The sequence below is a fragment of the Bufo bufo genome, chromosome 6 (assembly GCF_905171765.1).
Source record: "Bufo bufo chromosome 6, aBufBuf1.1, whole genome shotgun sequence".
In the NCBI taxonomy this organism is placed as follows: Eukaryota; Metazoa; Chordata; class Amphibia; order Anura; family Bufonidae; genus Bufo; species Bufo bufo.
The window spans coordinates 260,226,156-260,240,522 of record NC_053394.1 but is presented as its reverse complement, the minus strand read 5'-3'; the positions used below and the strand labels follow the sequence as shown (position 1 = coordinate 260,240,522).

The 14,367-nt window shown below is 46.4% G+C and overlaps 1 protein-coding gene across 2 annotated transcripts in view; it reads right to left on the bottom strand.

Annotated features, from left to right (window-relative positions):
- The window catches only part of SEC24C (SEC24 homolog C, COPII coat complex component), a 77,578-nt gene that overhangs the window by 15,077 nt on the left and 48,134 nt on the right, over nt 1-14,367 (bottom strand). For both annotated transcript variants that reach the window (XM_040434862.1, XM_040434863.1), the window contains 5 exons: nt 14,048-14,141; nt 13,854-13,970; nt 5,771-5,941; nt 5,498-5,594; nt 4,639-4,784 (listed from right to left, as the gene is read on the bottom strand). In XM_040434862.1, the coding sequence (XP_040290796.1) occupies nt 4,639-4,784; nt 5,498-5,594; nt 5,771-5,941; nt 13,854-13,970; nt 14,048-14,141 (625 nt within the window). The remainder of the gene's footprint in view (nt 1-4,638; nt 4,785-5,497; nt 5,595-5,770; nt 5,942-13,853; nt 13,971-14,047; nt 14,142-14,367) is intronic.

Genomic DNA, 14,367 nt, shown 5'->3' with positions numbered 1-14,367 from the left:
AATCTTGAATTTTTTCAGAAATTTTCAAAAACCCAATTTTTAGGGACCAGTTCAGGTCTGAAGTCACTTTGCGAGGCTTACATAATAGAAACCACCCAAAAAATGACCCCATTCTATAAACTACACCCCTCAAGGTATTCAAAACTGATTTTACAAACTTTGTTACCCTTTAGGTGTTCCACAAGAATTAATGGAAAATATAGATACAATTTCAAAATTTCACTTTTTTCGCAGATTTTCCATTTTAATAATTTTTTTCCAGTTACAAAGCAAGGGTTAACAGCTAAACAAAACTCAATATTTATGGCCCTGATTCTGTAGTTTACAGAAACACCCCATATGTGGTCGTAAACTACTGTACGGGCACACGGCAGGGCGCAGAAGGAAAGGAATGCCATACGGTTTTTGGAAGGCAGATTTTGCTGGACTGTTTTTTTTGACACCATGTCCCATTTGAAGCTTCCCTAGAGTAGAAACTCCAAAAAAGTGGCGCCATTTTAGAAACTACGGGATAGAGTGGCAGTATTGTTGGTACTAGTTTAGGGTACATATGATTTTTGGTTGCTCTATATTACACTTTTTGTGAGGCAAGATAACAAGAAATAGCTGTTTTGGCACAGTTTTTATTTTTTGTTATTTACAACATTCATCTGACAGGTTAGATCAGGTGATATTTTTATAGACCAGGTTGTCACGGATGCGGCGATACCCAATATGTATACTTTTTTATTTATGTAAGTTTTACACAATGATTTCATTTTTGAAGCAAAAAAAAAAATCATGTTTTAATGTTTCCATATTCTGAGAGCCATAATTTTTTCAGTTTTTAGGCGATTACCTTGGGTAGGGTATGATTTTTGCGGGATGAGATGATGGTTTTATTGGCACTATTTTGGGGTGCGTGTGACTTTTTGATCGCTTGCTATTACACTTTTTGTGATGTAAGGTGACAAAAAATGGTTTATTTAGCACAGTTTTTATTTTTTACGGTGTTCATCTGAGGGGTTAGGTCATGTGATATTTTTATAGAGCCTGTCGATACGAACGCGGTGATACCAAATATGTATACTTTATTTATATAAGTTTTACACAATAACAGCTTTTTTAAAACAAAAAAAATGATGTTTTAGTGTCTCCATATTCTGAGCCATAGTTTTTTTTATTTTTTGAGCGATGGTCTCAGGTAGGGGCTCATTTTTTGCGGGATGAGGTGACGGTTAGATTGGTACTATTTTGGTGGGCAAACGCCTTTTTGATCGCTTGCTGTTGTACTTTTTGTGATGTAAGGTGACAAAAAAATGATTTATTTATTTAGCACAGTTTTTATTTTTTACGGTGTTCGTCTGAGGGGTTAGGTCATGTAATATGTTTATACGCGGCGATACCTAATATGTATACCCCCCCCCCCCCTCTATTTTTTACCAATTTTTTTTAACTTTACTTGGGGAAAATGACGTTTGTTTATTTTTACTTGAAACTTAATTTTTTTGGGGGAAAACTTTGTCACCTTACTATATTGCCCACCAAAATAGTACCAATCTAACAGTCACCTCATCCCGCAAAAAATGAGCCCCTACCTGAGACCATCGCCCAAAAAATAAAAAAACTATGGCTCAGAATATGGAGACACTAAAACATAATTTTTTTTGTTTTAAAAAAGCTGTTATTGTGTAAAACTTATATAAATAAAAAAAAAGTATACATATTTGGTATCACCGCGTTCGTATCGACAGGCTCTATAAAAGTATCACATGACCTAACCCCTCAGATGAACACCGTAAAAAATAAAAACTGTGCTAAATAAACAATTTTTTGTCACCTTACATCACAAAAAGTGTAATAGCAAGCGATCAAAAAGTCACACGCACCCCAAAATAGTGCCAATAAAACAGTCATCTCATCCCGCAAAAATCATACCCTACCCAAGGTAATCGCCTAAAAACTGAAAAAAATTATGGCTCTCAGACTATGGAAACATTAAAACATGATTTTTTTTTGCTTCAAAAATGAAATCATTGTGTAAAACTTACATAAATAAAAAAGTATACATATTGGGTATCGCCGCGTCCGTGACAACCTGGTCTATAAAAATACCACATGATATAACCTGTCAGATGAATGTTGTAAATAACAAAAAATAAAAACTGTGCCAAAACAGCTATTTCTTGTTATCTTGCCTCACAAAAAGTGTAATATAGAGCAACCAAAAATCATATGTACCCTAAACTAGTACCAACAAAACTTCCACCCTATCCCGTAGTTTCTAAAATGGGGTCACTTTTTTGGAGTTTCTACACTAGGAGTGCATCAGGGGGGCTTCAAATGAAACATGGTGTAAAAAAAAACAGTCCAGCAAAATCTGCCTTCCAAAAACCGTATGGCATTCCTTTCCTTCTGCGCCCTGCTGTGTGCCCGTACAGCAGTTTACGACCACATATGGGGCGTTTCTGTAAACTACAGAATCAAGGCCATAAATATTGAGTTTGGTTTGGCTGTTAACCCTTTCTTTGTTACTGGAAAAAATGGAAAATTTGCAAAACATTTAAAATTCTGAAATTTCATCTCCATTTGCCAATAACTCTTGTGGAACACCTAAAGGGTTAATGATGTTTGTAAAATTAGATTGAATACCTTTAGGCTGGGTTCACACCTGAGCGTATTCGATAAGAGCTGTTTACAGGCGTTTTTATTGGGCGTATTTTGGGGCGTTTTTGTATTTTGGAAACGTGCATCGTACACGCGTTCTTGCTATTGGCCACAGAGGCGTACAATGAAAAACAGGTGTTACACGCGACAATACGCCCCAAAGAAGCTCCTGTACTTCATGGGGTGTAAGGCGTTTTACAGAGCGTTCGTCCGCGCTGTAAAACGCTCAGGTGAGAACCATGCCCATGGGGAATCATTGGTTTTTGCCTGTGAGCGTTTTACAGCGCGTAAGAACACGCTGTAAAACGCTCAGGTGTGAACCCAGCCTGAGGGGAGTAGTTTCTTAGATGCGGTCACTTTTATGGAGTTTCTACTCTAGGGTGGCATCAGGGGGCTTCAAATAGGACATGGTGCCCAAAAAAAAAAAAAAAAAACAGTCCAGCAAAATCTGCCTTCCAAAAACCGTATGGCATACCTTTCCTTCTGCGCCCTGCTGTGTGCCCATACAGCGGTTTACGACCACATATGGGGTGTTTCTGTAAACTACAGAATCAGAGCCATAAATATTGAGTTTGGGTTGGCTGTTAACCCTTGCTTTGTAACTGGAAAAAATGGATTCAAATGGAAAATCTGCCAAAAAAGTGAAATTTTGAAATTGTATCTCTATTTTCCATTAATTCTTTTGGAACACCTAAAGGGTTAACAAAGTTTGTTAAATCAGTTTTGAATACCTTGAGGGGTGTAGTTTCTAGAATGGGGTCATTTTTGGGTGGTTTCTATTATGTAAGCCTTGCAAAGTGAATTCAGACCTGAACTGGTCCCTAAAAATTGGGTTTTTGAAAATTTCGGAAAAATTTCAAGATTTGCTTCTAAACTTCTAAGCCCCAAAAAATAAAATATAATTCCCAAAATGATCCAAACATGAAGTAGACATATGGGGAATGTAAAGTAATAACTATTTTTGGAGGTATTACTATGTATTATAGAAGTAGAGAAATTGAAACTTGGAAATATGCAATTTACTAATTTTTGGAATTTTTTTTATAAATAAAAATTCATTTTTTTTACTTCATTTTACCAGTGTCATGAAGTACAATATGTGACTAAAAAAAAATCTCAGAATGGCCTGGATAAGTCAAAGCATTTTTAAGTTATCATCACTTAAAGTGACACTGGTCAGATTTGCAAAAAATGGCCTGGTCCTAAAGGGGTTAAATGGTGGCGTTGGAAAGTACAACTTGTCCCGCAGAAATCAAGCCCTCATATGGCTATGTGAACAGACAAATAAAAGTCATGGCTCTGGGAAGGCAGAGAGTGCAAAACGAAAACGCAAGCAAAAAAAAAAACTCCAGGGCTGAAAAGGGTTAGTGTAACAGTCATGTTTTAATCAACAAAAATTAATTTTAGCATATGCTACTGCTGCAGCAGAATTATGCATAAAGCATTCTTTAATTTCGTCACATACCAGTTTTTCCAGTTGAGTTTTTCCCTTAGTTACAGCTGTTTAAACATTTACAATATGAGGACCTGCTCAAGATGGCTCCTCTGACAGTTCTGAGGCCAAAACTGCTTTTCTTCACTTCCCATACACACTTGCTGTAGCCAGCAGCTCCCTGCCAGCCAATCAGATTGGATTACTGAGAGACACGCCTCCTCACTCTGAACCCTAATGCAGGCATGCAGTGTGAAGGACCGCCCCTCTGTCTTCCTAGCCGGAGACAGACAAGCCATAGCAACTGTCTTTTAAGGGAGCAGTGGAAAGGGACAGAGGACATTAATGCAAGCTGTTATTATAAAGGTAATTAGAGATTGTTTGACAATCATTGACTGACTAACTCAGGTATACATGCCTAGCTCTAATAAACTAGCAAAAAGTAAATAAAAAAATTTGACAGTTACACTTTAAGTGATTTTACTTGAGATGCTTCTGGATCTTACATACTGGTAATTTAATTTACATTGTAACATTGAATGTTCCTCTGCCATGCCTACCTGAAGAAGAGCGCCAACGTCCTCATTCAGTTTATCGTCATGCTTGAATTCAACAGTTACTGTTTTATCACAATCCAACCCTGCCAGTTCAACATCTGTGGTGTTGTTCATGTGAAAAGCCCCCAAAAAGTCAGTTGCCCGAATGCCTGGAAGAGAGGTGATGTGAATTTTTTTTATTCCCTAAATTTCTTTCAACTATTGATAACCCCATCCCCAGAAAGGTTACAGACATGTTTTTAAAAATGTTTAATAGCCCATTAACAGTTTTTATGTAAAATACATTTGTATGTCACACCATAACTTACCTCTGGTGTGCTGCACAAGGACCCTGGTCACCATCTGTGGCCTGTGTAAACACTCCAATCCTCTGGTGCTGCGTCCATGGGTCACTAGATGATCGCGGTGACAGGATTCATCCATGTCAACGTTTTGTGCGTCGTCCATAGATTGATGAATCTCATCATCGCCGCTATCTTGTGACCTATGGATGCAGCGCTGAAGGACTGGAGTGTTTACACAGGCCACAGATGGGGAACAGGGGGCCTCCTTCAGAACTTCAGGGGTAAGTTATGATGCGAGATACAGACATACATCAGATCAAAACCAGTTTATGGGTTATTCCTAAACATTATAACAAATTGGCCAACCCCTTTCAGTGTTTACTGGGTTTGTCAGCCCACGGATTTCAACAAGAACTATGTAACGCTTCATTTCTCATGTGGTGGTGCTGCAGGGGAACTAAACCCTTGCTGCCAGGTTTCCCCACAGAATACAGTGGGTTGCTGATGGTCTCACATCCTTTATAACAAATGGATGGCCAAAGCGAATAGTCCCTTCAGTAGTATCCTAGAATACTCACCAGTGCTAGTTCTGACCCGCATAACTGCATCAAAGCCAATGTCTTTCTGGACATCTCTGCGCAGATCGTTTAAAAACCTCTCCTTATCAGTTTCCATCTATTACGGGGGGAAAAAGCAAGGATTAAATTGTTAAGATAAAGCAAAGTTTTTCCCAGTAAATACATTTTTTTTGTAAAAGGAAACATCCATAAAGCTAATGGAATAAGATGTATATGAAACTTGCATGCTTACATTCTTGCTTGAAGCTTAAAAGAATACGTTAAAATGCTTACCTGGAAAAATGTGTATTTGTAAATGGAGCCCCCAGTCTGGAAGGGAACAACACCAAGTGTGGCCACATCGATATACTGGTTTGGAAAGAGGAAAAGGTCCACACAGCAGCCCTGAACAACACAGTCCTTGGCCAGATTATTATAAAATGTTGTTTGAGGCTGGAATAAGGTCTGTGGGAAAGAAGGTGACAAAAAAGGTAAGATCAGAAACACCTTTTATTTGTCAAAGGTCCTCACGTCATCCACACATCTCTATTAAAACTGGTGATTGTTGTTTTAGAATAGGAAGAAATTACTGTAAAAATACATTGCTTAAAATCAACACAAATTTTTCTGTAATATATATATATATATATAATAAAATGCAATTTACAGAGGTTATCCAGGAAATGATAACCTATCCTCGGCATAGGTTATTATTATCAACTCGGACGGCGGGAAGAAAAAACGAGATTTTTGTATAACTTACCAGTAAAATCTCTTTCTCGCTCTTTCCTTGGGGGACACAGAAGACCTTGGGTATAGCTCATCTCCCTAGGAGGCGTGACACTAAGTGAAGACTGTTAAGCCCCTCCTCCACAGCTATACCCTCAGCCTGGAGAGAGAGACTGCCAGTTGCGTGTCCAAGTAGTGAGAAAAGGCAAAGTCCAAAAATTGGAACCAACAAGCCAACTACCCAAAGGGTAAAACAAACTCGGAAACAGTCAGAGAAGAACAAAGAATGGGTGGGTGCTGTGTCCCCCAAGGAAAGAGCGAGAAAGAGATTTTACTGGTAAGTTATACAAAAATCTCGTTTTCTCGCCCAGTTTCCTTGGGGGACACAGAAGACCTTGGGACGTTCAAAAGCAGTCCAAAGGGGGAGGGACCACAGCACCAAGGCGAAGCACCCGAAGGCATCAAAAAACCCGCCGCCTGCAGACCAGGCGGCCCAAAACAGCATACGCCGAAGCCCGAGTATGCACCCTGTAGAACTCGGTAAGGTGTGCAAGGAAGACCAGTGACCGCCTTGCACAAATGCATGGCCGAAGCCTAATGCCTCCGGCCCAGGAAAAAACCGACAACTCTGGCCAAATGAATGGTGACACCAAAAGCAGAACCCTGCCCCTGGTGCGGCAACCACAACAAGAGCCACTCTGAGAAAGCGGAGGAAAGCCACCCTGGAGGCCGTCAACCCTTTGCGCGGACCTCCTGGAAACACAAGAGACCGAATGTCGACAAGAGTCGGAGATCTCCAAGTAAAAACTGCAAGGCCCAAACAACGTCCAAATCGGTGAAGTGTCCGTTCCCTGGGGTGGGAAGGGGAGGACGACTGCCTCAATGAAATGAAAGACAAACACCACCTTCAGAAGGAAGGAAGAGACGGAATGGAGAACAGCCCTGTCCTGGGGGAAGACAGAAGGCTCGGAACAAGAAGGGCCGCCACTCAGGCACCCATCAGAGACACGATGGCTACAGAAACCCAACTGTTAGTAGAGGGAACTTCTGTAACGGCTCCAAGGAAAAATTGGAGCGCCAAGAGCCTAGTATGTAGTTCCCAGGACGGTACCGGAGGACAGTACAAAGGAACCCAAGAGCCGCTCCCTGGAAGAAGTTCCTGACAGGCCCAGAGGGCCTGGGAACGCTGAAAGAGGAAGGACAGGAATGACACTTGATACTTCAAGCAACAGAGTCCCAGCCCCAGGTCCAGGCCGGACTGGAGAAAGACAGAACCATGGAGAAAGGCAGAGTGGGGGAACGCCCAGCTTCCCACAGAACCCCAGGTAAAGCCCTAAGTCCTACCACAGATCCTGGACGAAAAACTCGGCTAGAAGCGAACACTAGCGAGCCCACTAGAGTTGCCTGGGCAAGCGGGTGAAAACCCAATGATCAGGCGCAGACCCGTAACACGGGTAGAACAGTCGGTAGAACTGGTCCCGTCGGCCCCCGAGCAAGGTTGTCCCGTATCCCCCCAGAGTGGGGAAGCAGAAGGACAAACGGACAGGAACCGAAGGGTCCGCCCAGCAACCGCCAGGACAAGACAGGCTAAAGCCGAAGCCAATGTAGCCACCACAGGAAGACGGACTACAGTTCCGGTGTGGGAGATTTAAAAGACAATCCTGACCAAATGGTAGTCCTCCCAAGTTACCGAGAAGGTGAATCCAAAGCAGAAACATTGCCTAAAATGGAAAAAACGCAATCTGCACCCAGCGGGAGGACAGAAAACGGTAGACCCGGTAACTAGGCACACAGCTAGTACAGCCAGTGTGGACAAGGGAGACTCAAAAGGAACACCAGAACCATCCACATGAACAACCATGCTCTCCCCAGAGGGAAGGGCAGTGAAGGAACAGCCTCTGAAGCGTGGCCGGAACAGACGCCACATCGGAATGATCTGTACCGAGTGGGAGCCAAACAGAGCCGGCGAGAAAAGGCAGGCGAGACAGAGGCCGGTATAACACCCTCCAACCGAAAGGGGGAGTGGGCAACAGAGAGGCCATAGGACAGCTCAAAAGCAGAACACCGCTACACAGAGACGCCCGGTTCACCGCCTCGCAGAAGGCGAATACCCTGAAGAACCCAAGGTGGAGGTCCCCCAGACCTGTATAAGCGAGCACCCAAGAGAAGTTGGGTGACCTTCCCAAGAAGAGCGGCCCGAACCTGGTAGCAGATCAGACTGAAGCACCGAGGGCGCCAATCCGGAAAGAATCATACCACACTGCACCCGAAGAGGAGGAAATGGTATTAGGCGAGGGGACCGTAGTCCCGCCAGAGCCAACATAAAATGCGAAGGGCGCTGCAGACAGCGCTCTCGACCATGCGACCACTAGCACAGGGAAACAATGCCGCGGAAGGACAAATGGGCCAACGAAATGAATGAGTACCACCCAGCTCTGTGCAGTAGCGAACAGTAGAGCCCGTCTACTTAAATATAAGGTATTCATTTGTTGTTTATTGGACAACACCTTAGGCTTACACAGATGGACAGAATGATCTCCTTAGAGAATAGTGCAAGGCTTGCGGCAATCATCGTATCCCAAGAGAAAAAGTATGTCGCAGGAGGAAAGGAGGCATACGTACGAGTAGCCCCGTAAGCAGTGAGAAGGCCAACCCACCTACGGGACGAGAAGGAAACAACGCACAAGAACGTCCGCTCACTGCAAAAATATCACTCAGCGAAGAGGGCCAGCCACAGAGTGCCACAGTATCTACGGGAGTGCAAACTGAAAGGAGTTATGCACAAGACTAGTATGGTATGCGATGGAACGCAAACTGACCGCCCCGAAAAAGGGGGGAAATGTACCTGGCAAACTGCAGTGGGCAAGAATGCAAAGGCCTGCCCCAAAAAGGGGGTGATGCCCAAGGCCGTACCTACGTCAGAGAAGTAGGGCATACCATACTTCGCCCAGAAAGGCGCCATGCACATGGCCACACAGTATCCAGCAGGAACGCAGGAGGTCCACCTAGTGAAAAAGGGGGGCATGCACAGGGCTATCTTAGCATTAAGTGAGTGTGCAACAATTCACCCAACCCGAAATTTCGTGAGAGTGTAACTACTCCGCCAATGAAGGGGAACATGTGCAAGTCCAGTACAGCACATACAAGGACAGCCTTGAATCTTGTGAGCGTGCAAAATTCCACCCATGGAATGAGGGGTGGTCACGCACAAGGCCAGCACCGTATCCAATGGAAGCGCAAGCGTTCCACCCATGTTAGAGGCCATGCTCAAGGCCAGCAACGTATCTGGTGAGAGTGTAGTATGCCGCCCAGAAAAGGAAGGGGGGGGGGGGGGGGGGGGGGGGGGTCATGCACATGTCCAGCATCGCATCCAGGGAGAATGCGAGCAGTCGGTGAGAAAGTGTGTATGCCACCGAAGGAGGCATGCCCATGGCCGGCAGCGAATCCAGTGAGAGTGCGTACACCGCCCACAGAAGAGGGGTCATGCATATGGCCGGCCGCGGATCCAGAGAGAGTGCAAGCACCCCGCTATGTATAGGGGTCATGCACATGGCCAACAATGTACCGGCGAGAGAACAACCACCGACCGAGGGAGTGTATGTATGCCGCCACCCGGGAAGGAGGCATACCCAAGGCCGGCAGTGAATCCAATGAGAGTACATCATACCGCCTATGTAAGGTGGTCATGCACATGGCTGACAGTGAATCCAGTGAGAGTGCCGAATGCCGTCCACAGAAGGGAGTCATGCCTATGGCAGGCAGCGAATCCAGTGAGAGTGCCGTGTTCCACCTATGGAAGGGGGGCACGCACATGGCCAGCAGCGAACCCAGTGAGAGTGCCGTGTTCCACCTATGGAAGGGGGTCGTGCACATGGCCAGCATTGTATCCGGAGAAACTGCAGTAGGCCGCCAATGAAAGGGGGATCATGCACAAGGCCAACCCGCAGTTAGGGAGAGTGCAGTATCCCGCCCAGGAGGGGGGTCCTGCACATGGCAGGCACCATAACTGGAGAGGGTGACGAATGTTGCCTACAGAAAAGGCATGCACTTGACCAGCGCCGTAGCGCGGAGAGGGCAAGAAAACCGCCTAGAAGGGGAAAAAAGACCCTGGCAGCGCCGCAGCCGGGGAGCGCGACACCATGCCGCCTATGGAAGGGGGGCATGTATACAGGCAGCACTCTGAGATGAGGCTGCAGCGTCCTGCGCAGCCCACAAGTCATATATATAATAAAAATTTTCTTTTTTTTTTTTTTTTTAACACACAGCCTCACTGAGGCAGAAAAAAATAAAATAAAAGGGGGGGGCCACCTACAGGGCACAGATCCACCCATACAGGCCCATCGGAAGCCGGCCTGTACCCAAAGGGTTAACAGGGATCCGGCCTGGGGGGCGGCACTGCGATCCTCTGGGGGCGGGGGAACCTCCAGGCGGGAAGAATTCGCGCCTGGAGAAGTTCCAGCCCCCTCCAACAGAGGCCTGAATTTTGCGGCCTAGTAGGCCGTGAAGCTGGGGCCTAAATTTTTAGCGGCGCCCGGCTGACCGGGGCCGCACAGTATTTAAAGTACCGGCCGGCCTACGGAGCGGCACATACCGGCCGCGGGTGCCCACCCCGCGGGCCGTAAGAGCCGGGGCCTAAATTTTTAGCGGCGCCCGGATGACCGGGGCCGCACAGTACTTAAAGTACCAGCCGGGCCTACGGAGCGGCACATACCGGCCGCGGGTGCCCACCCCGCGAGCCGGGGACCCGGATAGAGCGGGATCGCGGCCTTGAAGTGGAACACAAGTTTTGTTCCGACGGTCGGCCGGGGCTGTTGAAGCGCTCATTTTGCAGGCCGCGGTGCCCACCCAGCTGTCCGGAAGTGAGGACCCTGCACCCGGCAGCCATTTCACCCCTGGAGCGGGCACCTGCCTAGAACAGCGCTCCATATGGCCGGCAGCTACAACCTCCTTTCCCCTGGAACGGTGCCCGTGAGAGTAGGGAGGGTCAGTGGCAGCAAGGCGCGGGCCCTCTGGCCCTGAAGTAGTGGCCGGTAAGAGGGAGGGGGACCCTGAGACCGGGTCTGTGAGGGTGGACGCCTGCATAACCCCTCCGTCAGGGGCAGCTAGTTGCGGACCTCCGCAGCTCCCTAGGCATTCTTCTTGTAGGGAGAAGGGTGCCAATGTCCTGGAGGCCAGGAGAGAGGGAGCAGAATGTCGCCCTGCGACAGCCCAGGAGCCAGCCTAGGTCTAGCATGGGCAGAAGGGTCCATAGGCCCAGTATAGGGTCAGGCACGCAGGAGACCGGGGGGGGACGGGGGACGTAGGGCTGGAGAAGCCTCTCTCTCACCATAGTCGTCTTCACCCTCGGTCCGTTCCAGCAGGGTCGCCCCTTCAGCTACTGGCACCGTAGTGGCAGGACGCTGGGAGAGGGACTTGGCGTGCGGGCGACCCTTGCGCTGGCGGGATGTAGGGGAGCGAGGCTGCCCTGATCCACCTTGCCTTCTGTGGGGGAGGCAGCAGTGCGGGTGACCGGCACTGGCGCAGCTCAACCCCGGGAGAACAGAGAGGTCTAGTGCGTCTCTGTTATCCCTGATGATCTGGAACAAAAATAAAATAAAAAAGTAAAAAACTAAAATTGAAACAAGGAGAAAGCAGCCCTGCAGAGCAGGGAGTGTCTTGCCTCCTTGGACACTAAGCAAAAACTGGCAGTCTCTCTCTCCAGGCTGAGGGTATAGCTGTGGAGGAGGGGCTTAACAGTCTTCACTTAGTGTCACGCCTCCTAGGGAGATGAGCTATACCCAAGGTCTTCTGTGTCCCCCCAAGGAAACTGGGCGAGAAACAATGCCTTGCGACCCATCTATCGCACAGCTGCCTGAAGTACCCTGCATCCAAGTCTAGCACTGGCAGATTCCATGGTAGGCATCTGGTAGAATTTGGTTAAAGTGTGAACCGAGGCTCAGGTGGCAGCCTTGCAAAGCTGAGCGCAGACGCCTAATGCCGGGCTACCCAGGAGGCCCTGACCGCTTGAGTGGAATGGGTAGTCACTCAGAAGTGGCAAAACCCTACCCTTGGACCATTTGTCTTTCACAATAGCAGACCTGATCCACTTTGAAATGGAAGGTTTGGAATCTGCTAGAAGCTTGTGTGGACCTTCCAGCAGAGCCAACAAGGAGCAGACTGGTCTGGACAGCTTTGACCACAATGAGTTTGTGAAGAGAATGCTCCTGAGGAGAAAGAAGGGAGAACGAAGTCCTCATTGATGTGAAAGGAGGAGACCACCTTGGGGAAGAAGGAAAGACTTAGACGAACCAACACTTTGGGGAAGATTTATCAAACTGGTGTAGAGTAGAACTGGCTTAGTTGCCCATAGCAACCAATTAGATTGCCTCTTTCAGTTTCCAAAGGAGCTGTCAAAAATGAAAGGTGTAATATGACTGGTTGCTATGAGCAACTAAGCCAGTTCTACCTTACACCAGTTTGATAAATTACCCCCTTTGCCCTTAAGACGAAGACCAAGAAGGCAGACCACAACAGCTCAGCTTCAATGGTCATCCCATTAAACGAAGCCGAGGCAAATTTGGGTGGAAGAGTGGACCTTCGGAAAGTAGGTCTGGCTGGAGGGGGGGAGAGACCAAGGATCATCCACCAGCAGGTTGATGAGATCTGGGCACCAAGCCCTGTGGGGCAAGTCGGGAGCCACAGGGATGCCCTTCGCCTTGATGCCCTTAGGAATGTAGAAACAGGTTGATGTTTTGAGTTCCCTCACTTCTAACAGAGCTTACGCAAGACCTCCCAGTGGAGAGACCACTCTCCAGGATGCAATTTTTCCTTGCCGATCAAGTCTTTTCTAAGATTTGAGTCCTCAATTGCTTGAAGGACCTCTCTCCTTCAAGTCTCTTGCTTAGATCAGGGGACTTTTGCTCTTTCAAGGTCTAAGCTTGCTTGTGTAAATGACACTTGGGTTCTAGAAGTTGTGGGTTGGGTTCCCTGAAGAAGTTGGGCACTTATGAGCTCCATCCTGAGGTGATTTCTACAATTTTACTACATGGTTTATACAAACTGTTCATCTTGTGGGTATTCTGAAGAAATACAGCAGATGCTTTTACACAAAATGATTCTGCACAAGGTCCTGTTTCTTTGAGTCGCCATATTCCTGACACTGTTGGAGGATTGTTACTCAATATGTGCAGCTACAACTGATAAACAGTAACTTAATGAAATCGTGAGGGGGCTGTGGTGTAGCTATCTAGACTCTAGAGCAATATTCTGGTGATCCATACAAATCTACCGGAGGGAACGTCAATGAGGACGCTACAAGGAGACTAGCAAGAAGACAGTGCCTACATTGTTGGTCAGAAGATTGCTTCTTTGGAGTAAAGCAGATGCTTTGACACTAACCACACTGCTGACCACTACTACCAATGTAGAGACCCTTTTTAAATTTTAATATGTAGTTAGTTCTGGGTCCTTACTTGGGTTATGGTCACTAATTTATGTTCTGTTTGCAGCAAGGAATGAGACCCATTTTAGCAGGTTGTTTGCGCTCTGTTTTTACAATACCTATGTCAGACTATTTGATAAATCAGCATCTGGTCCTATTGATTTACAATAAAATGTCTTAAATTCAACAGGAGGTTAGAGGGCTGTTACCAAAAGATTTTATAGATACCTTTTCTTTATCTGTATTGAGAAGTTTTTTATCATCTCTGTTCTTCAGCTTTCCTGGCGCTTCAGCAATCGGAAGAGTTGTGTGAAAAACAAAAAGCTTGCCAGCGCAGTCTGCTGCCTATAAAGAAGGTACAAAAATGAGTTGCATATCAACAGAACATCATAGAAAAAAGTTTCAACTTACAAGTTCTTTACCTTCAGTGCTTCCAGACCAGCTTGAATAACAGGGGCAAAAACAGTCTCCGTTTCCCTGGTGTCTGCAAACAACTCTGGAATCTGGTCTAGCAAACTATGGAAGACGAAGAAAACACAAATTACTGGCCATTACATTAACTTAGCGCTCAGCCTTCTGTTTAACAGATGCAATTACTAACACAGTGGGCCTGTCTAAAAGAAACACTGTCCCCGCAGCCCTTGGCATCCAATTAGAGCCCGTCTCTCATTTCTTAAACTGCTCAGGTAAAATGAAAGCTGCTCTGTGATTGCTAGGGGCACAAAAACGAGATTTTTGTATA